The sequence below is a fragment of the Ictalurus punctatus genome, chromosome 3, assembly GCF_001660625.3.
Source record: "Ictalurus punctatus breed USDA103 chromosome 3, Coco_2.0, whole genome shotgun sequence".
Taxonomy (NCBI): domain Eukaryota; kingdom Metazoa; phylum Chordata; class Actinopteri; order Siluriformes; family Ictaluridae; genus Ictalurus; species Ictalurus punctatus.
Window position 1 is genome coordinate 30,000,626 of NC_030418.2, and position 22,361 is coordinate 30,022,986.

At 40.2% G+C, this 22,361-nt stretch overlaps 1 protein-coding gene across 1 annotated transcript in view; it reads right to left on the reverse strand.

Annotated features, from left to right (window-relative positions):
• tbck (TBC1 domain containing kinase) overlaps window positions 1–22,361 on the reverse strand; it is an 82,740-nt gene that overhangs the window by 30,084 nt on the left and 30,295 nt on the right. The window contains exons 17-22 of the mRNA XM_017463303.3: window positions 21,749–21,875; window positions 20,989–21,039; window positions 20,746–20,829; window positions 19,698–19,783; window positions 6,458–6,494; window positions 4,582–4,743 (exon numbers count right to left, since the gene is read on the reverse strand). Coding sequence (XP_017318792.1) covers window positions 4,582–4,743; window positions 6,458–6,494; window positions 19,698–19,783; window positions 20,746–20,829; window positions 20,989–21,039; window positions 21,749–21,875 — 547 coding nt within the window. The remainder of the gene's footprint in view (window positions 1–4,581; window positions 4,744–6,457; window positions 6,495–19,697; window positions 19,784–20,745; window positions 20,830–20,988; window positions 21,040–21,748; window positions 21,876–22,361) is intronic.

Here is a 22,361-nt window from a genome sequence, read left to right on the forward strand (position 1 = left end):
GTTAGCCATCGAAAGAATCTCACTAGTTTGTGTTTCAGACTTTTGTTTCCTGAAAATTAGTCCTGTAAATTTTTAACTAGAAGCTTCAATTTAAAAAAAACAATGTGCACTGCAATGTATTATGTACAATGTATCCAAAATATTCAGACCCCTTAGGTTTTTGAACACTTTACTGTGCTGTGTATTGTATTGTGAGGTCACTCTGGCATTGTCTTGGATCTCTGCTTCAGGTTGTTGTTGTGCTGAAAGGTGACTCTTTGCCCCAGTCTGAGGTTGTATGCACTTTGGAGCAGGTTTTCTCTCTGTATTTGGGCTGCACAGATTCAGCCCTCAATTCTCCCTGTCCCTGCTGCTGAGAAGCATACTATCCCCACCATGCTTCACTGTACACAGCAAAATCCCCAGTGTTCATGTAACACCCAGAGTGTTGAATTTATACCCGACAGCGTTTATATAAGTCCATTGGACACAAAGGAACACTCCGGTTGTTAATTCAACACTAGGGATTTTACAGTGTAGGGATGGTATTAGCCAATTAATGAGCAGTACCTGGTTTGTAGCACTTGGAGTTTTGTCATTATGAGTTACTGTGTTTGTGTGTGTAGATTCATGGCCAAAACATTTGAATGTAAAAGGTATAATACAATAAAGTCTGCAAAAACTGAAGGATTCGGAATACTTTCCGAACCCCGTGTATTTAAAATATGTGAAATTCATATTCACATACGTTTGTATTTGTATTCTCCCTTATCCATGTGTATTGTGTGATACGAGATGAGAAAAGCACTCAAACATCGAAAAACCTCTTTTCCCTCGTTTCTTCAAGCATCAGCCTCCCATAAAATTAGTTACAAGAGTTGAAGTGACCAAGGACGAATTGCAGAGAAAGAATTCCGAGCATTAGAAGCAAAAAAACCTGTCCTTCAACTCCTGCGCTTAAAATGCTATGCATACTTCCATTTAACGGCGTGACAGCCAGAGATGAGAAGGGGAAACGCTGAGAAAAATAATACAGCTCTGAATTTTCCAGTGAGCAGCTTCCATGCTTCACCTTCCCCGAGTTACAAATACAGAGGATTTCAGAAAGACCACTGGAGACTTTAATAGGAATAGACTGAAGCTTTTTTTTTTTCTTTTCCCCAACTGTCAGGACATGTGAGACCTGTAATGAGCGCATGAACAACAGGACAACGAGCTGCAATCTCATCTGCTGCCTCGCTGCAGTGGAAAACGCCATGTTGATATATTGCTCAATAAATTAGACGCAACAGGAGGATTAAGATCTGTCACTCAATGGCTCTGGCTACCGTTTTTTTTTTTCTTTCCAGCTTGCTTCTTCTCCAGAAAGCCTGAAGGGAGGCTTTTTGTTTGAGTTTACAGCTAAAAGCTTGGATTTTTTTTTTTTTCCTACATACGAGCAACATTACTGTTTTTCATCCTGTTCCATCTATCAGTTAATATCATCGTTCTTCCTCTCAGCTGCAGCTCTAACAGCATGCTAACCCTGAGCGCTGACAGCCACCTGTGAGAATAAGCGCAGGGCTTGCCTGGCAGGCAAGCTTTCCCAGCATGCACCAGGAGAAGAGCCGAAGTCGCTTTCTTACCCGTCACTCAGAACGAGAGCCATCCGGCTTTCCAGCCGAGAGCTGCTTCTTAGGGACCGCATGCTCAGACGCTGTGAAAGTTTGACAGCGAGCTTTCAGATCGCTAAAGCGCTGCGCTTTGCTTCACACAAGCTGGTTTGTTTGTGCTGACTGCGCAGTCATGTGTTGCTGACAACAAGTAAATTACCTGATGATGCTCAACTGCCCGAGAACTGAAGTTTTACACAGGCCAAGCTCAGACAATAAAAGTAATAAAAAATAAGCGTGACCGTAAAAGTGAACGGATCACCTCCTTTTAACGCAGTTCAAACGAAATAACCCGACGTTTTATACAACTAGGGCTGCTTTCACACTTTTCCAGAAACAAGGCACTAGCTAGAGCACTTTTTGTGCATGACATGAATAAAAGTGGCTCATTGAACGTGTACACTTAGAGCAAGCTATTTAGATTGGATTTATTATTATCACTAATAGAGATTCATTTGAGAAAGTTTTTGTCTTTGCTGTAGCTTTGGAGGCAGATGTTCTACAGAGTTCAAGTCTGGGCTTTGACTGAACCATCAAGTATAATCAAAAACTTGCCCTGAAGCCACTCCCATGTTGTTTTGGCTGTATGCTTCCGCTCATTGTTCTCCCCAATCTGAAGTCGTGTGTAGTTTGCATCAGGTTTTCTTCAAGCATCGCCCTGTATTTCTCTGCATTCATTCTTCCATCAAATCTCCCTATCCCTGCCACTGAGAAGCACCCACATTGCATGGTGCTTCCACCACCGTGCTTCACCATAGAGATGCTATTAGCCAGTTGATGAGCAGTATCTAGTTTTCACAAGACGTAGTGCTCAGAGTTCAGGCCAAAAATAAATAATAATAATAATAATAATAATAATAATAATAATAAAAACTTCTGAAAAGCTGAACTTTTTGAACTTCGGTTGAACTTTTTTTGAACAGTGAAGCTCCATGTTGGAAAAAAGCAGCATTTTCCCCAAAGTGCCCTCTATCCCCTCTCCATCCACTTGGCATGTGAAAGAAAACAATTATTATCCAAATGTTTTTATTATTATATAAATGATGGTAGACATGGTAGGCACTGTGTTTTGGAGGTTAACTATAAAAATAAAAAAATGTTTTATAAAAAAGACCTCTTAAAGTTATGACTAACACTATTACACTATATACTTACATATCTATGCATTTATTTGGCAGATGCCCCCCCCCCAAAAGTGACCGAACAACTGTGACTGAATACAGTCAAGCTGTTAAAGAAGCTATAAAGTGAACCAACAGGAATCAAATCAGGAATCAAATTAGGAATCACCAGTGCTGTGTGGATAAACAAACAAACCATTCATTCTGAAGGACAGATGATAGATGGATCTGCCTTTTACACACATGGGTGCTGAAGTAGACGATCTATTTGCCAGTTTTGTTGTCAAACAACAAAAACTATCCATCTAAGCATCGTCTGTAAACTGACATTGAACTAATAAAAAAAAATGTAAATAAACTTAACAAGTAAAGCTGAACGGTGTGAATGGTATTTTAATCATTATCACAATTTTGGCTTCTTCAGTGAATTTAAGGAAGTGAGAAAAGGAGGTGAGAAAACAACAGCTATGCTTTTAATTAAACCTGGCATTGAATCACAAACTCAAATATCTATTTAGCTACATATTGTGGTGCCATATTTACACTACAGGGGCAAAAGTTTGTGGACACCTGACCATCACACCCATATGTGGTTCACCAAACTGTTTCCACAGAACATCTCTGTATGCTGTAGCATTACAATTTCCCTTCACTGGATCTAAGAGGGCCGGTTCCATCATGACAATACCTCTGTGCACAAAGCGAGCTCCATGAAGACATGGTTTGTCAAGGTTGGAGCAGAAGTACTCGAGTATCCTGTACAGAGCCCTGACCTTCAACCCCACCGAACACCTTTGCATGAACTAGAAAACCGCATGCACCCCAGACCTCCTCAACATCCCAACTTCTGTGCCTGATCTCACTAACGTTCTTGTATCTGAATGAACCCAAATCCCCACAGGTACTCTCCAAAATCTAGTGGAAAGCCTTCCCAGAAGAGTGAGGGTTTTAATAAAAGCCAAGTTGGACTAAATCTGGAATGGGATGTCCAACAAGCACATATCGGTCTGATGTCAGTGTGTCCACAAACTTTTGGCCCTATAGTGTATTTAATTTTAATTTAATTTTGTTTAGAATGAATATTTAAAGAGCGTACTGATTACAAAGCAAGTTATAATTACAAGGAAAACACTCCAGCTTTCTCTCCACCCAACACGCTTTTATGGTTTGCCTTTAAAGGAAAGAGCTAAAGGCGGAGCTCATTTCAGGGCCTGAAAAATATCAACAGAAGACGGAAATATACAAAAATATCATAACTCTTACAAACATTTCTGCCAGAAACACTACCTTTCAAATAAGCCTCATACTCTCTTAGTAATAACCATCACAAACAAATATTAGTAAAGAATCTGCATGCTCCAGCCAATGAGCTGCAGCACTATTGCCATTTGTTTGCGTTGTATTTCCAGCCACAAAACTACTGCATGCCAAATACAATTAGAATTTCAAGCTAAAACTACAGGGAAAAGCACCCTCTGGATCTGGATATACGTTATGCTCCAAACAGAGCTCATGGCCGTATTATACACACACACACACACACCACACAGCCTGTACAGCCAAATGAAACTACTCTGCTGCACTGCATCAGCTCTCCAATGCCTCAAGCTGAGTCCACATGCTTATGTGTCCAAATGTCAACCAACTCATACTGCAGGCTCTCCATCACACTCTGGCAGGAGTTTTAAAAAAACACAACAAAACACAACACTCGATAACGCACAGCCACAGCAGCACTACACGGACTGGAAAGAATTCGACAGCTTTTAAATATTTGAATGAATGAGCTTGTGAGAAATGCGCAGCAGCAATGAAGGCATGTGTTTTACCGGGCAGGTCAGAGAAGAGCAGGATGCACTCGTTGAAGCCGTTGGCCAGGAGCCGATCGCGGAGCTGCTGCAGGATGGCCACTCCGATACAGAACGGGAACGAGGAGTTGCCCAACAGCAGCGTGTCCCACAGGTGGAAGATCTTATGCAGGGGAAAGACATCTACAAAGGAAGCACACGCGGGACGAATCGGACGTTTAGGGTGAACGGAATCAAAATCGGTTTCATCGATGCACTTACAAGGGCTTTGCAGTCGCTCGCATCGATACGTTAGGAACATTAAGAAGTGTAGAAGAAGAAAAGAGTGGAATAAATGAAGAGTGCAGTTAATTAAGTGCGTCGTATTACTTTACCTTAAGGTTTCATTAGCTAATACTATTTCCTGCATTAGATGAAATGAACAAGGCCTTAAGTTCAGCATTCATATAAAATAAATAAATGTTGGAGCTCTAAAGCTGAATGTTTTCCTAGAACAGCACATCACGCAGTGTTTCAGCGATCTTATACCATAGCAAATTGCCAACGTTCGCAATTTTTAACTTCATGTATTTTAATGCATGACACACATCACAGTTTTTATCTGTTTATAGTTACATTTAACCATGGTGATTTTACGTCACTTGCTGAACTCAGGGGTTGAGGAGACCGTCCTAAGTTCCTACGTAGGAGTTGAGGAGGCGTTTTTAAAAAAATTTTCCCCAGTCGGAAGTTGGAAATTAGTTACGGCCTTTAGTCGGATGTGGGATAATTATGGAAATAAGCTGACTTTATGTTAACAGCATTCCTCATTTGTCACCATGGTTACAAATAGTATCTGATTATCTTCTCATAAAGACATATGATATAGTAAAATCTTTAAACAAGCACAATATTGCATTTCAGCTGTCCGTTCTAGAGTATACGGAGGCTGAGCGTGTTTGGCTTATGGAGCTGAATTTGTATCAGTAAGGAGAGCCTATGTGTTTTCCCTCCACACAGACTCCAGGTCAAAAGCTCACATGGGCGGTGTTTCGCACCACCATCTCCGGTCTTAAGCCTGCGCTTTTCTAATTCTCCTCATGAAATGCAACTCAACAAGTGTGTCATTCCTCATTTACATAGCGGCGTCGAACAGAAGCCGCTCACAGCAGCACACTGAACAAGATTAGATGACATTTGTCTCACCGAACGAGACGTTCGGAAAATCGACGCGTGGGCTGTAATAGATTTTTCACCACACCAGCATGGAGGAATTTGCTATTTAATAATTATTGCATGTAATTCAGCACAAATTTCAGCATAATGGAAAATACGCCTTCGGAAACAATGGGCCATTACGGACCATCAGCGATGATTGTTTCGGAAATTTATACTCTGATAAACACTTCGAAGAAAAAGAGCTTCTTACCGAGATGTGATTTGAATCATGCATAGACAAAATGTGAATCGTGTTGACCTAGGTTATATCAAAAATATCAAATAACATTTCATCTTAGGACGCATAAGGCGCAGTTTCATATAATAATATAAATAACCTTTCGGGTTAATGCTGAAATGTATATTTTATAGGTAAGTTTTACATCCCAAACACGCATCAGAACCTCAAAATCAAATCAAATTGAAAATGATGAAACACTGAGATTTTGCGAGAACATCTTACATTTTACATGCAGCTCATAACTTCCCGTTAAGCTATGTATTCTATATAACATGCCATACTACATAATACACTTAATTCTTAACAAAACACTTTTATGTTGCTTGTTAGACATTTCCATGAATATTTCATTTAATCAATTTGTGATATGAATAAGGAAGAATGGATTGATCGAATCTCATTGTTCCAGCACCAGCTAATGGCTTTAAGTGGAGCGTGTGAATGTATAACGGTACTTACGAGTGAACATTGTCAGGAACCATGGAATCGCATACAGCTGTAGAAAAGAAAATTGGGCTTTGGTTAGATGAGGAAATAGCAATCTTAAATCCGGCAAACGGTAAAACTCACAAAGACATGTAAGGTCTAGTGAACATGAGTCTCTCAAGGACTATCAATGGGCCTCATTCATCAATGTCATATCACAGCAAACCATAGACTACATTTCCCATCCTGCATGGCGGCCTACGAACACGGCCACCATGGACTGCAATTCCCAGAACACTCACATTCACTCTAATCACGCACACCTGCATCCTATTCACAGCACTCACAACTAAGAGGCCTTTTGAACACTATGATTTCGCGAAGTATTACGCTCAGTTGCCTTGTCTCTGTCATACTTCCAAGCCTTATATCGTGTTTGCTTTTCTGATCTTTGACCTTGTTTACTCTGTTGACCTCGATCCTCTTCCCTGCCTAGTTTTGCCTGATCGTTTGACCCTAGCCTGCCTTGTACTTGTACTTTGATTTCTGCCTGATCCTTTGGACTTTGTTTGATTAAACTGCCATACCTGCACTTGCGTTTGTCCTGCGCCTACATTACGTGACAATCAAGCAAACAAATTTATGCGTAAATAGCAGAAACGTTTACACAAAAATGTGGTATCCAATGAAAATCCAGATAGTTTCGAAGGGAAAAAAATTTTCATGTCCTACAAGAGCTGTCGAGTTCGTGTAAATTTACATATAAGTAGACTCACTAATTTGAACCTCAATTGATCGGCTTCAGATCGTATAACTAGTTAAGACTAGCTATTCAATTAGAGCAAAAGTAATGGTGTACTGTAACAGGATGAAGAGTTAGCCGAAGCTCTGCACTGGATGAGCTGCGTTATTGGAAGATGTAGCACACACTGCTCTTAAGAGACACTCGTTTACTGTTTAGTCGTCAGTTTTGTGGCCATCGCTAAAGGTAAATCTGTTGTGCCGTGATTGCACTCGGTAATTTAAGACCGATTGGTTTTTACCAACATATGCACGAGAGTATGAAGAAAATGACAGTGAGTGAATTGCTTGGTTTAATATTTAAGCCAATACGAGCACTTTAGGTGTTTAAAAAAAATCCCCTCCATATGGTACCATTCTCCAATTAAGTAAAACATTGTATCTTTGAATTCTAATAAATTACAAGTGAATACAATTTTTTTTATTTATTAAAAAACTGCAAAGCTTGATTACATACTGAAACGAGGACTTTTAGTGCTGTGTTTATAGCAGCTTATAAACTGTGTCCGGTTGAACATTAGCTAGCTACATGTACAATCTGTTAAGAATGCATGTTTGGGTGTAAATGGTCGATTGCTCAACAACTAAGAGTACTCATGAGCAATGACAACAACACCAACTACTAGAGATTGATCGATAGTGGATTTTACAGATACCGATAATGAAGTTGGGCAGTATCTGCCTGCCGATAACCGATTAATCAACCAGCAGTGTCTAAAACTGATACTGAATGAAAACATAACACTCAAAGTAAAATACTGCTGAACTTTATTACAAAAATAAACAGTACTGACTGTACCATGAAAATGTACTGTACTTTTTTTTTAAAGCTGCAGTATGGAACTTTTTTTTGTTAAAAAATGAACAAAAATCAATCATTGAGCAAGTACATAAAAAAAAAAAAAAAAAAAAAAACAGTGTTCAAAACTGTCTTCTTACCTCGATTCGCAACGGTAAGCTTATAATAATGATTTAAAATTTGAGCTGTCGGGTTGGAGTTCGTGGGAAATTTCAGTTTGAGGTCACGTCCGTAAACAGAAAGAAGAAGAGACGGATGCTATATCGCGTGTGTGGGGGCTGAGGATGGTGGAGTGTTGCTTAGAATTTAAATTGCTTTTAATCTGGATAGTTCTAAACGCAATCATTGTTGACAGCTGGGGAATTAGCTGTTGTCAAAACAAAGAAGGCTCGATCTGCAGAGAGCTTGCAGTCAAAAAGGGATCGCGACAGAGCCCATGCTAAAACGAGAATAAATATCGGTATGGCATTTGAGAGGTGGCGACAACTCAGAGTTCTGAAGGGATTGAAGACTGATGGCTTTTTTCCTGCTGAACAGTTAAGACATTTCAGTGGCTCAATGGGTAGCTATTTAACATTCGCACACTTGTTCACTTGATTCAGCTAGGTATTGAGTTTCCTATGTTGTTTTTTGTTTGTTTGTTTTGCTATGGTCAGTGTGGTAAATTTTCTGCTAGCTATGAGACAGAGCAATTTACCTCGACTCCAAGTAAACCGTATCCGCTGCCACCTCTGGTGTCAAGTATTGGAGCTAATATACAACACATATGGATACTTATGCAGTGTTGCCAACTCTCGCGAGACAAATAAGCAACTGCAGCTTCAAAACAAGCCCAATATTATTACAGCCTGTTACGGCATCAATGTAAACAGACTCAACGAGCCTGCAACATATTAAATGGAAACCACTCACAGTTTGAAAAGCAAAAACAGGCAACTCTGATAAGTATACATCAAACTATCACCTGCGCAGAGGAGCAGTGCCGAAGCCCAACCCAGGAAAAAAAAATAGCTCCAAACATAACTTGCCATTTAGGTTTCAAACAAAGATGGTGATAGAGAGGCAAAAGTTCTGCACTGCAGCTTTAAATGAAATAAGTAAGTAAATACATTATATATATAATGTAAATAAAAGATATACATCCAAAATTAATTAAAAAAAAACACTTCATATAGCACAACACCTCTAGAGGCCACTCTGGTACTATGTACTCTTTTGCTTTGTATTTTTTAATTTGTAAGTCGCTTTGGATAAAAGCGTCTGCTAAATGAATAAATGTAGAAGTACATGTATTTAATGACAGCGGTCCTTTCTCCCGCAAAGGACGCAATCAGGAAACAATATCGGTCTGGATTTTTGCTGATAACCCATAGTTCCAGTCAAACTTTAACAACAATAACAACAAGAAGCAATGTTTTAAAATTGTATTAGCTGTAATGCATCATCTCCCTAAATTACATACTTAACTGGATGAGCCACCACTGCAGCTCACACTACTGGGGTCAGCTATAAAACAAGATGTTTAAATATATAGAAGTCACACTAGTGGTTGAGTAATTAAGAATTTATCACTTCAGTGCTTCGGCAATAGTGTAAGTGCTGTACGAGTCCTGCCAATAAATTGAATTGAACCGGACTCTCACTTGAACGTGTCTGCTCAATAAATATACATTGCTTAAACAATGTAGATATCTGGGAATACTTCCAGACTTGGTATAGAAGCAGGCAGAATTAAACAGAACACACAAAAATCTTTTTTCCGAAATCTCCTTAAGCAAGGGACTTAATCCTATGTTAATCCTCCAGGCAAAATAGTTCCTCCTCCCTCTCTTAGCTACAAACCCAGACCCATAAAAGAGCAAACACTGTTCGGCAGCCCTATCGTTCAGAGATAAAGAATCATTGTACCATATACTACAGTATATTACACTTTCATTGTATACTTTCATTTAAAAAAAAGAACCACTGTAGAACCCACACTCGTAAGCATACTCTAAAGTATTCACGATGTGTCTTTTTAAGACACTAGAGGCGCAAATCGATCCTGGGTGACTTGCATACGTATAAATATTTGTAATTAATAAGTGATCCTCTTATTTTGTAATGAAACAGTGAGGTGAGCTGCTTGAAGACCACGCCCCTTAACCCAGCACTGTTCTGGACTTTTGAGTCCAACATTTGCTGCTTCCACTTCTTCCAAGTTCTCATTAATATGACATCATTCGTTGAGCAGTTTTAGGCACTAACAGCAAATCCTGAAGAATCCCTAATCCTTATTAGAAAACAACGGTTCAGTTTTGTTTTGGGAGCCCACACCCACTGCACAGCATAGATTCAAAGCGAGCATCTTCGTGCCAGTTTTGATTATAGCGTCTAAGATAAGACGAAACGTCTGAAATGCCATGCTGGTGACCTACAAAGTGCAACAGACTTTTAGAAAATGTAGAAACCTTAAGGGTTCACTGGTTGTCCCACTGGAGGAAACTGGGTGCACTCATGTGTGTTACCTTCTAGCTCTTCCTGTTAGTTCTGCTGTCACAGCTAGAAATCAAAGAGTTCTGACTTACACTGTTTTTAAACCAATGTAGGATGAACACATACTTAATAATATAATAATCTCTCTCAGTCGAGCTATACATGTACTCATGCTGCCTGATATGATGCTAACGCCAGCGCTTGACACACTTCCACTGTTGTTACTCTTCTCGGTTTCCAGATCTGCCTGATTCAGCCTGTATGCACTTGTGAGTCACTTTCTACCGCTATGGACAGTCCCACATGGATACTGTAAGAAATTACAGACTGCCTCTAAGCAGATTCCACTCCAAGGTAGGTGTTAGAACAAGCTCATCCGCCAAAAAGGCTTAATCATCACAGGGACAATTCATCTCAGTCTCAGCAATATATGGATGACACCACCTGAAGTGACATTCAATCAGTTGAATCGTGAACCATCCCTGAACAAAGAGGTACGTGACCGTAATTATCATTCAGAAAGACATCTTTCTAGACAATCGTGTGGGGGAAAAACCGGTTTGAAAAAACAGTAAAAAAAAGCCTGAGCTGGTATTGTTTGAGGTTCACTTTGACTCCAATGAACCCGAAGTGTACTTCATGTACTGCTACCCTGCAATAAAGGTATTCTTCATTGTGATCTTCGATGTCCTCATCACTTACAATACTCTAAAGATCTGTCTCACCTTTGCTTCAGTGGATAATCTCATTTACATTACATTTATTCACTTAGCAGACGCTTTTATCCAAAGCGACTTACAAATGAGTCACTCACCTGGATACTGTTAACACAATGTACCAAAGAGCTGCTGCTGTAATGATAAAGACCATCCTCTGCTCATCCCAACACTCCCATTCACAATCTTCTCATACTTAGGCCTGACACGATAATTACGTTATCGACTTATCGTACGATATATGGACATGACCGCAATCATTTTTGCTGACCTTTATGTCGCCCGTTGTATTTATATAAGCATGAATGTCATCAACGTTTTAGCCATTCACACTGCTCCTGTCCTCTTGTCTGCTCAAATCAAAATAAAACTCGAACTTCCAATATTCCTTGAATAAGATCGAAATGCACATACGAACGCAAAAACGGTGTGCGTTTGAATTTAAGATTAAATTAAAACATACTGTTGACAAAAAAGACGCACGATATTAACAATGCACTAACAATGTTTTTTTTGAGTAATTTCAAATATTCCAGTCGTAGTCAATAAGGTCGGGGATCGAGCCGCTTGAGCTGTGTGAGCTGAAGCTGAACAGTGAATGAACACCGGGAACTGAAGCGCTTTACTAGCGGGTTAATTAACTCACCAAAACGCATCCTATACATATATGAGATTAAACACAACATAAACGTAATATTACAACTTACTTCTGCACAAAAGGACGCGAATGCACAAGTGAACTTAAGTAAGTAAGTAAGTGAGCTTAAGTAAGGCGCTAGGTAGAACGGGTAAGTCACGTTGTGAATACGCTCTTTCCATAACAACGTGAACAATGATTGAGGAAAGCGTAAACAATTCACAATGTGGTATTATAATAACGTACTCATTATAACGATATTCTTTCAGGAGATCCGGTTTTCACATGTTTTTGCTGATACATGTTTAAGTTAATATATAAAATGTGTGATTATTTGGGTTTAATTTTTGCATTTTTTCCGTCAACTAAAACGCTGTTATCTCATATTCGATGCAATTTTAGTCAGAGTCAGACATGACGAAACATTGACTAAATTTAAAGGATATTTTCTTCAGAAGACCAATATATTGTCCAACAAAAAAGTAGTTATCATGACAGGCTTACTTATATTGATAAATGGCACACTTATATTGCGCTTTTATCCAAAGCGCTTTACACTGGTTCTCAGTCACCCATTCACACACCAGTGGTAGCAGAGCTGCCATGAAAGGCGCTAACTTGCCATCAGGAGCAACTTGGGGTTCAGTGTCTTGCCCAAGGACACTTCGGTATGTGGAGTCACGTGGGCCGGGAATCGAACCGCCGACCCTACTATTAGTGAACAACCCCCTCTACATGAACATCCTTTCAAAACTCTTACTCTGACTGTACTCTTTTACACCTGTATACCCTAATGATTTATAATCCAATTATCCAGTATCACCTAGAAGAGGGCGGGATCGTTCAGTCCGGTTCCTCCAAGATCTCTTCTTCATGCTGTCTCAGGTCAGAGTTATTCCTGCCACGGTACGCTTAAACACAGATGCATAAAGCAGCGACTGCCTCTTACCTTTTGTTCATGGACTGAATTCTACTTAACTTATAATTCGGCAGGACTAAACACATCTGCTAAATAAATGCAAATGTTAAGCCAAGCATATAATATACCTGTGCATGTGTGCATTTATCATCTGTATTGATTCAGCTTGTATTACTCAGTGATTATATATGTGCCTTTGAGAGATTCAAGGTAAATTACACAAATTACATCATATTGCTATTATCATTAGAGAACTCTCAGAGTCGGAGATGAAGACGGTGAAATATGCGCATCATATTGCAGCTCACTGCACACGTGATTGAGCGTTCCTCCAGAGTCTCGGTGTGTCGCAACACTTTCTGAACTATTAAGAAGTTAAAGACGTTAACGCAAACAAAAACAAGCCACCAGTTTATGTTGGCCGTCACAACTGCATGGGAAAACCAATTTCACAGGGAGCATTAGGACGTACCTAGCCAAAACTCAATGCTTTGTGAAACAATATTGTTCTTCCACAATGAGCCAAGATAGATTTGTGCTTTTAGTGAAACGGTGATTCAAAGTGATAAGATCAAATATTACCCAGGCAAGAAAAATAAAACTGTAATTCTTTGAAAACGACATGGTTTTGGCGACTCTACTCAAGGATGACAATCTGTACAAAGAACAAGACAAATGGCTCAGAAATGGCAAAAAAATCCATCAAATGCTACAAGATTAATTAACATTCATAAACTCCGTCAGTAAATTCGCCAGCACATTTCATCCTTGTACAGCAGGCGCCTGGCTTCTTATCGCATTCGTGACAATGGTAGCTGCTCAGAGACTGAAGAGGACATCGGCTCAATGTTAATTGTTGCTATTCATCTTTTATTCGGCTTCTCGTGCCGCTTCTGGGATTTCACGGAGGATGGACAAGGCTGGAGGGTCATGGATCTTTTTCCTCTCTTTGATAGAAGAGATTCTGGGATTTTTCTCCCGCAGGAGAAAGTATGGAGGCAACAGATTTGTCGGTGTGGCACAGATCGAGTTGGCTAAAGAGGTGCAAACACTGAAAAGCTGAAAGAACAGGATAGAGACAGAGATAAAACTAGAAAGCTCCTGAAAAACCAGTCAGATATAAAAACGGACAGAGTTTCCACACTAGTCCTTAAATGACTATCGCCTCAGAGATTTCCAAAAACAGTTTATACCCAAGACTCGCCACTGTTTCAGTGGATAATCTCACCTGGATTCTGTAGATTTATACTCATGAACTGCCGCTACGATGCTCATACTAAACATCCTTTCACGATTGTACTGTTTACCATTATAGGACACTATATGGCCAAAAGTTTCTGGACACCTGCCATCACACTCACATGTTCTTATTGACACCCCATTCCAGATTTAGTCTGCGTTTGCTGTTATAATAAGCTCCACTCTTCTGGGAAGTCTTTCCACTAGATTTCAGAGCGTGGCTGTGGGGATTTGTGATCATTCAGCTACAAGAGCACTAGTGAGGTCAGGCACTGATGTTGGGTGAGGAGGCCTGGGGTGCAGTCAGTGTTCCAGTTCTTCCCAAAGGCATTCAAAGGGGTTAAAGTCAGGGCTCTGTGCAGATCACTCAAGTTCTTCTATATCAACCTGTGTCTTCATGGACCTCACTGTGTGCACAGGTGCACTGTCATACTGGAACAGGTTTGGGCCCCTTAGTTCCAGTGAAGGGAAACTGTAATACTCATTTATGTAATAAATGAGGGCGGCTGTGGATCAGGTGGTAGAGTGCGTTGTCCACTAGTCATAGGGTTGGTGGTTCGATTCCCGGCCCACATGACTCCACATACCAAAGTGTCCTTGGGCAAGACACTGAACCCCAAGTTGCTCCTGATGGCAAGTTAGCACCTTGTATGGCAGCTCTGCTACCATTGGTGTGTGAGTGTGTGTATGAATGGGTGAATGAGACACAGTGTAAAGCGCTTTGTAAAAAAGCACTATATAAGTGCAGACCATTTACCATTAATACTACAGCATACAAAGACATTGTACACAATTGTGTGCTTAACAGTTTGAAAAAGAACCATATATGGGTGTGACAGTCAGGTGTCCACAAACATTTGCCCACATAGTGTATATACTTTTAGAAAAGTCATGATTTATATCACTATTCAGTGTCACCAAGAAGAGAAAAGGATTGGTTCTCTTTTGAGTCTGGTTCCTCTCAAAGTATTCTCCGGATGAGGAGCTCAACAATCCAGGAGAACCTTGAAGTAAAGCTGCTGCTCTTTAAAATCAAGACTAGGCAGTCGAGATGTTTTGGACCTTGTCGGCTGTATGAGGAACGTCACCCTGGAGCAGACCCAGAACCCACTGAAGAGATCTCACAGGTGGCTTGGGAATGTCTCGGGTTCCCCCAAGAGGAGCTAGAACTCGTGGCCTTGGATAGAGAAGTGTGGACTGACATTCTTAATTTGTCGCCACCATAATCCCAACCAGGAAATGTAGCCCCTCAAGACAAAAAGGGATTATGGGCTTGATTAAGCTGTTAAATTGAATAAACTTGATAATGTTTATTACACCTCATGATATAATAAATGGCCTTTTACGATAAACAGCCTATATACCTGTTGAACGTACTATATGATACGCAGACTTATCGAATAGAGAACCTCAGATCAAACTATAAGATAGAATGCCTGGTCATTACACCCCTTACGTCTACATACAGGTTTCTGTACAGCTGATTTGCTGATTTGAAGTGCTATACAAATAAAGCTAAATTGGATTGGCATTAAGACGCCATCAGTGCATGCTGCAATCAAACATCAACTTTTTACTCAAGTGATGAAAAACACAATTATTTAGAAAGAAGGACTCTCTTAAATCAAGTGAAAGGATCTAATATATATCCAAATCTAGGACATCTTGACCTTTAACAGCCTCTTATGTTCTCATATCATGCTAAGATGGCCTACTTTGAATAATAGAAGTGTGGTACTCTGGGAGAACCCTTCACTTTGTGAAATTCTGACATTTTCTGCTGTATATAGTTCTAAAACCTAGAGACTTTGCTGAATTCAAATGTTTCTTTCTCTCTTTTGCATGCATCTCGGATATACGTAAAAGCATGTCAGCATTTGGTGAAATATATTCACAAGCTGATATTTAATATACAGATGAGCCAAAACATTATGACCACCTGCCTAATATGCTGTTGATCCTCCACATGCTGCCAAAACAGCTCTGACCCACCGAGGTATGGATTCTACAAGACCTGTGAAGAGGCCCAGTGGTATCTGCCGCCAAGACATTAGCAGCAGATGCTTTGGGCTTGTTCCAGCACATCCCTCAAATACTTGAGCAGACTGAGATTTAAGGAATTTGGAGGTCAAGGCAATACTTTGAATTCTTCATGTTCCTCAAACCATTCCAAAACAATGTGTGAAGTGTGGCAGGGCGCATTATCCTGCGTAAAAGAGGCGACTGCCATGTGGGAATACCATGAAGTGGTGTACCTGGTCCGCAACAATGTTTAAGTAGGTGGAACATGTCAAATTGACGTCCATGCAACTGCCCAGACCCAGGGTTTCCCAGTAGAACACTGCGAAGTGCATCACACTTCCTCTATCGGCTTGTCTTTTTCCCATAGTGCATCCTTGTGCCATCACGTCCCCAGGTAAATGGTGTACACGTACCTGACAGAAAAAGCAACTCATCTGACCATGTAACCTTCTTCCATTGCTCCAAGATCCAGTTATGATGCTTGCGCCCATTGTAGGTGCTTTCAATGGTGGTCAGGGGTTAGAATGGGCACTCTGGCTGGTCAGCGGCTATACAGCCCTATAAGCAGCATTTTATACATTTTTTCTGACATTCCTCCCATAAATATCATAAAAAATCGCACAATAGCCCTTCTGTCAAATTGATCTGACCATTGTCAAAGTCACTCAGTTCTTCACATCTGGTCATTTTCCCCCTCATCCAACATGTCAATTCTGAGAACTGACTGTTTGCTTACCCTCTAGCACATGCCAGACCTAGACAAATGCTGTTGTTATGAGAGAACCAATGCCTATCTGTGCTTCTGCAATGCTTCATTTGTGAGTGGTCAGAATTTTTTGCTTCATCATTCTACCGTATATTAGAGAGACATGTAATAAAAACAGCAGGTAGTGATGGAGCCTTGTATGGGTGTAAAAGTGCTTGGGACGTGAATGATGACGAGGGGGAAAAAAAAAAAAAACCTCGCGTGAGTGATGAAACACCAGGCCAATTTGCATCTAATACGTTTTGAGTTGTCTGTAACGAGCACATCCCTCTGAAGAGATGCATTTAAAACCAACCCAGCTTTGTACACACTTAAGGCAACCATGGAATGATGAATGCTTTGGAAGTATTATTAAATTTTGATGATATGGTTTACATCACCGTCATCCATTTTTCACTATACCTAATAGAAAAAAAAAGAAATAGGAAACAAAAAAAAAGAGCTGTATCCCTGCAGGTTTATTAAACTGTCCATATTATGACAGATATGTCAGTGTTAAGTCTGTATAACTGCTCACTTTATAATGGCTTTTGTATAAATACAGTATATATAAATTAATTGATGATACAATAATTTGATCATATTACTGTCATGCAAACATCCCAGCTTCACAGGAAAGGAAATCTGATACAACCTTGCATGCGCCTGAGACACTTCATTACAGATGCCAGCTTGAGAAACACAATCTGAAAAAGTGATTTTGTGGATCAGGTTATGCCTCGAGCTATTAGATAAATGATTTTTGAACAAACTACACTCTTAAAAAGTGGTGGGGACAAAATGGCGAATATCAAAACTGGGTCCCCGATGTCCATAGCAAAACTATGGTGCCTCACAGCTCCAGGGTCCCTGATTCGATCCTGAACTTAAGGTACTACCTGTTCTCCTTAAGGTTCTCTGGTTTCCTCCCACTGTCTAAAAACCTGGCAATGCTAAATTGCTGATAGGTGAATGTTGGTGCGTGTAATATCTTGTGTCGTATGTGTTCCGGATCCACCAGGCCACTGATCAGGATTAAACGCTTACTGGCTTCATTCGTTTATTAGGCCATGTTGTTCATTTGTGGATAACTGAGTCAGCTGGATTGGGACACGTGGTGGGGGACAGCCTGGACGGGGTGCTAACCCATCGTGGGGCACAATCACACACACTCACACACCCATTCACACGCCATGGAGAATTTAGAGATGCCAATCAGCCTACAATATATGTCTTTGGACTGGGGGAGGAAACCGGAGTACCAGGAGTAACCCCCAAAGCACGAGGAGAACAAATTCTGCACACGGGGCGGAGGCAGGAAACCCAACCCTGGAGGTGTAAGGCAAACGTGCTAACCCCTAAGCCATGCCCCCTATGATGCCTCCCATAAAAATAAGAATAAAAACTTCACCACTTTGTTCAAAAATGTATTTATTATTAGTCTTAGATTAGATTAAATCAGACTTAGATTACATCCCTGTGTGTTAGCTGTTACTATAGAGGCAATATCATATTAGAACAACTCATGCAGTTATACAAAAATAATGCACGCCTTCTGTCCAATCAGATTTGAGAATCCGAATGCACTCTAGCATAAAGACAATTAATCAACACACTCCGACCAATCAGAATCCAGAATTACAAAGCATGGTTATGAATCATGACTTCTGAACTGGCAGACGTCATCTTATCCTCTTGTATTTGTTACACAATGTACTACGACGGATGCGACCGTGATCCTGTATATACTCCCTAAATGTTTATATCTGGGTGAATTTCAAGGCAGGCAGCTAATGTATTTTTTTAAATATTAACATTTCAATTTTCCCCAAGTGTCTCATTTGCTAGTCACTGTTCGCTGCAATGACATTACCATCTGAATGCTTTGCCAAACAAAGAATTAGTCCTAATCTTGTTTCAAAGCACACTTACAAGCAGAAGCGAGCCAACGCTTTGGTAAACCGATGAATAAAAGAAGTCCAAATTGTAATCAGTGTTGTCTAGGCAGCTCATTCAGACCAACAGAGCTCCGTCTTTGAATGAGGATTCTTTATTCATTTGGCTAAACGCAAACATGTCTCCTGACAACGCTGTCTTTTACGAGGCTCCGGCCAAAGGCTGATGATTTCAAGACGATCAGAAATCTAACAGATATACAGAGACTCTGGAATGTGTCTACATGGAAATTAAGATTAAAGTGAGCAAGCATGACTTTCTGACTTGTACGCTACTTAAACACGTCATTCATTCATTCATTCATTCATTCATTCATTCAGTAAGCCCTTTATCCTGGTCAAAGATTTAATGGATCTGGATTCTCTCCCGGGAACGCTATGTGGGAGGTGGGAATACACTCCAGTGGATCACAGGGCACCATGGATACGCATTCACACACTTTAGATCATTACGTACTTATGAGAATGTTTTTCAGAGGTGAGAGGAGACCGGAGAACCCAGATGAAACCCACTCAGACCCGAGCTCAGGATAGAACCCGAGCTCAGGATAGAACGCGGGGACTCTGGAGCTGTGACGTGGCTATGCGACCCTTTACCCACTTTTACACACATCCTAACACAACACAACACAACACAACACAACACAACACAACACAGACCCTCCTCAGTGTGATTCTGAAGACATGAAATCTGACACTTATTGTGTGTGTGTGCACACTCATTCTGGTGATAAGGAAAATCTGGCTGAAATCGCAGCTGAAAACACACTACATTTATATGTGTGTGTGTGTGTGTGTGTGTGTTGCTTCAATGGCAGAAATGAAAGCAGGACTAATTGCAAAGTTCAGCTAATGTCCCCATATATGAAGCTCTCCTACACTCGATCCATTCGGTTCTCGTCTCATGACAGACAGGTCAAGCACAGAGCTCCATTAAATCGTTCATAAAAATGGTCAACACTTACGTCTGGTATGAATCCGATCTCGTTGAGGTGGTTGCTGAGTTCAGGGTCGTGGAAGGCTATCATCTGAGAGAAAACAGTCAGGTACTCTGAACGAGGGAGAGACATGAGAATGACAAGTTTGGACTGAGCAAGAGCACTGACTCCCCCATTTTTTCGTCTTAAGATGATGCATACAATTACCTAGAAACTAAAAAGAAAAGAACTTAGAAAGGTAACCTCTGAGAACCTGATACTGCAGATGCTTGTACTTGTGCTTTAACACTGAATTATTAACAGTTTTTGAACATTTTCTAGATAAGATTCATAAATCAAAGGAAACACAAGAAAAATAAAAAAAGGTGTGTGCTTGTGTGTGTGTCTGTGTGTGTGTGTGTGTGTGGGGGGGGGGGGGGGGGGGCTGGATAAGTTTACATGCACAAAATGATCTCATAATGCAACTCATTTACATTAAAGTCAAGTGCAAAAGATTGCAATCCCCATGGGTTTCCTGCTGAAAAATTTAAAATGCGCCTTTATTTGCTACCAAATAAAAGGTATACGGAATATGAAATGTGACATCGCCGCAGTGACATCACCAAGACCAGGACGTCCTTTCAAAATTTACAAAAGGACAAGACAAAAACTTACCAGGGAGGCTTCCAGAAGATGTATAGCAACAAAAAAGAAGCTGCAGGAATATCTGAGAAGTACTGATTACTCTCTGCATGTGGCAACAATCTCACATGTCTGGGCTCTGGGGTAAGGTGGCTAGACGGAAGCCCTTTCTCACAAAAAATATCCAAGCTCGGCTAAATCATCCATTGGTCTGATGAGATCAATTCCAAAAAGTATAATAATTTCATAATTCCAAAAGGTATGTTTGGTGCAAAAAAAGAAAAAAAAAAGAAAGAAAGCTCATCACCAAAAGTACCTCGTGCCTACGGTGAAGCATGGTGGCGGCAGCATCGTGCTTTAGAGCTGCTTTTCTTCAGCCAGGGCTTTTTATTAAGGTGGAAGTGGAGGGAAATCACGAATAGCTACTAATACCAGTTTAGCGCAAAACACTCACCCTGTATGACGTGCGAGTTGTCCTTCAGAAAGAAGTTGTAGAGATATTTGGGGATGAAGGCGGACATGCAGGCATATGCGAGTGCTAAAAGAAACGAATGGCAGTGATTAGTCATTAAAATGAGGGAATGCACTGAAATTTAGATTGTATATCGAATGAAAGAACATATTAAAGAGGTAAGCGCCTGTCTGAGCTGTAAGAATTGTTTGGGTTTTTTTTTTTTTTTTTTTAAATGACCCTTACCCTCGTTGTTGAAGTTCAGGTACAGAAACGGGGCACAAAGTGAATCCAAACCTGTAGAGGAATGTTTAAAAGTAATGAACATGCAACATCTATCAATGTGTGCCAGTCACATTAGAAGAAAACTCCACCCTGAGACACATTAAATACGTTACATTGAAAGAACACATTTGTGGTGTGTTCAGGGATTCTTTTACTAAATTGTAGGTTGGTTCATTATTCTTTTGAGAAGATAGCGGTGTCTGGCACTCTGATGTCACAGGAGAACATTGCTTTTGCAGTTACAAAGATGTTTAATAGGAGAAAAAAAATCACCGATCTCAAACAAACAAGTGCTAGCTGTTAGCTGTGAAAAACAGCAAAGGTGTCTCTTCTGATCTATTTAAGCAGAGTGTACAGATGTGAAGGTGAGAGAGCCAGAGAGACTAAAGTGCTAAAACGCCGTTACATTACTCTCTTTAGGTAGAGATAAAGTCAGGACTTTATCTAATGTAGGAAACCGTGAAAATAAACCAACATGCCAATGAAAGATGTCAATCAAACAGTAAATCTTTTCCACAAGTGAAGATCACATATTCATTATAAATATTATATTATAGCTAAAAGCCGTTCAGGACGAGTTATATATATTTTTTCTTTAAGTGAACAAAATGCCCGGTGCTCCTTTATTCGTTAATAAGAGCTGCAACCTCAAAATATCCTCCTGTGAACCGTGAGAGCCACCTAATGGTGTAAAAAGAGAACTACACCACCGGATACTCACCCTGCCAGTACACGAGGTCAGGATGGGACACGACCCAGGCCTTCAGAACTCTCCGGAACTTGATGTGACCCTGGGGTGAGGAGAGCAGCTCGTCGTACTGATGACAGCGTGGGATGTCCACTTCGATCTAAAGGAGGGAGGGAAAAAAAAAACATTTTACCTCGGAGAAACCATTCATGACATTCTAGACTCATTATCCTGATTCTGATTGGTCAGAGCTTGATTAATGTTTTATATAAGCTATACAACCCTGACAGTTGTTCCAACTATATTTCAAATCATAGATAGATAGATAGATAGATACTTTATTGATCCTGAGGAAAATTAGTGATACATTACATTAACAGTAAAAATCTAACATTTACAGTTAATTATAAATATTTTATGGAAGCACGGTGCAGGAGAAAAAAAGCTTTATGCGAGTAAGTTTTAGTTTCATATTAATGCGCCCGTTTCTATAGTAACAACTCATTCACGTAGACTTGTACGGCGGACGCACCACATAATCGAAGATTAATAATGAACGGTTAAAGAATGTGCCGTTATTTGATCTTTCTATACACACACACACACACACACAAACACACACACATTATATATATATATATATATA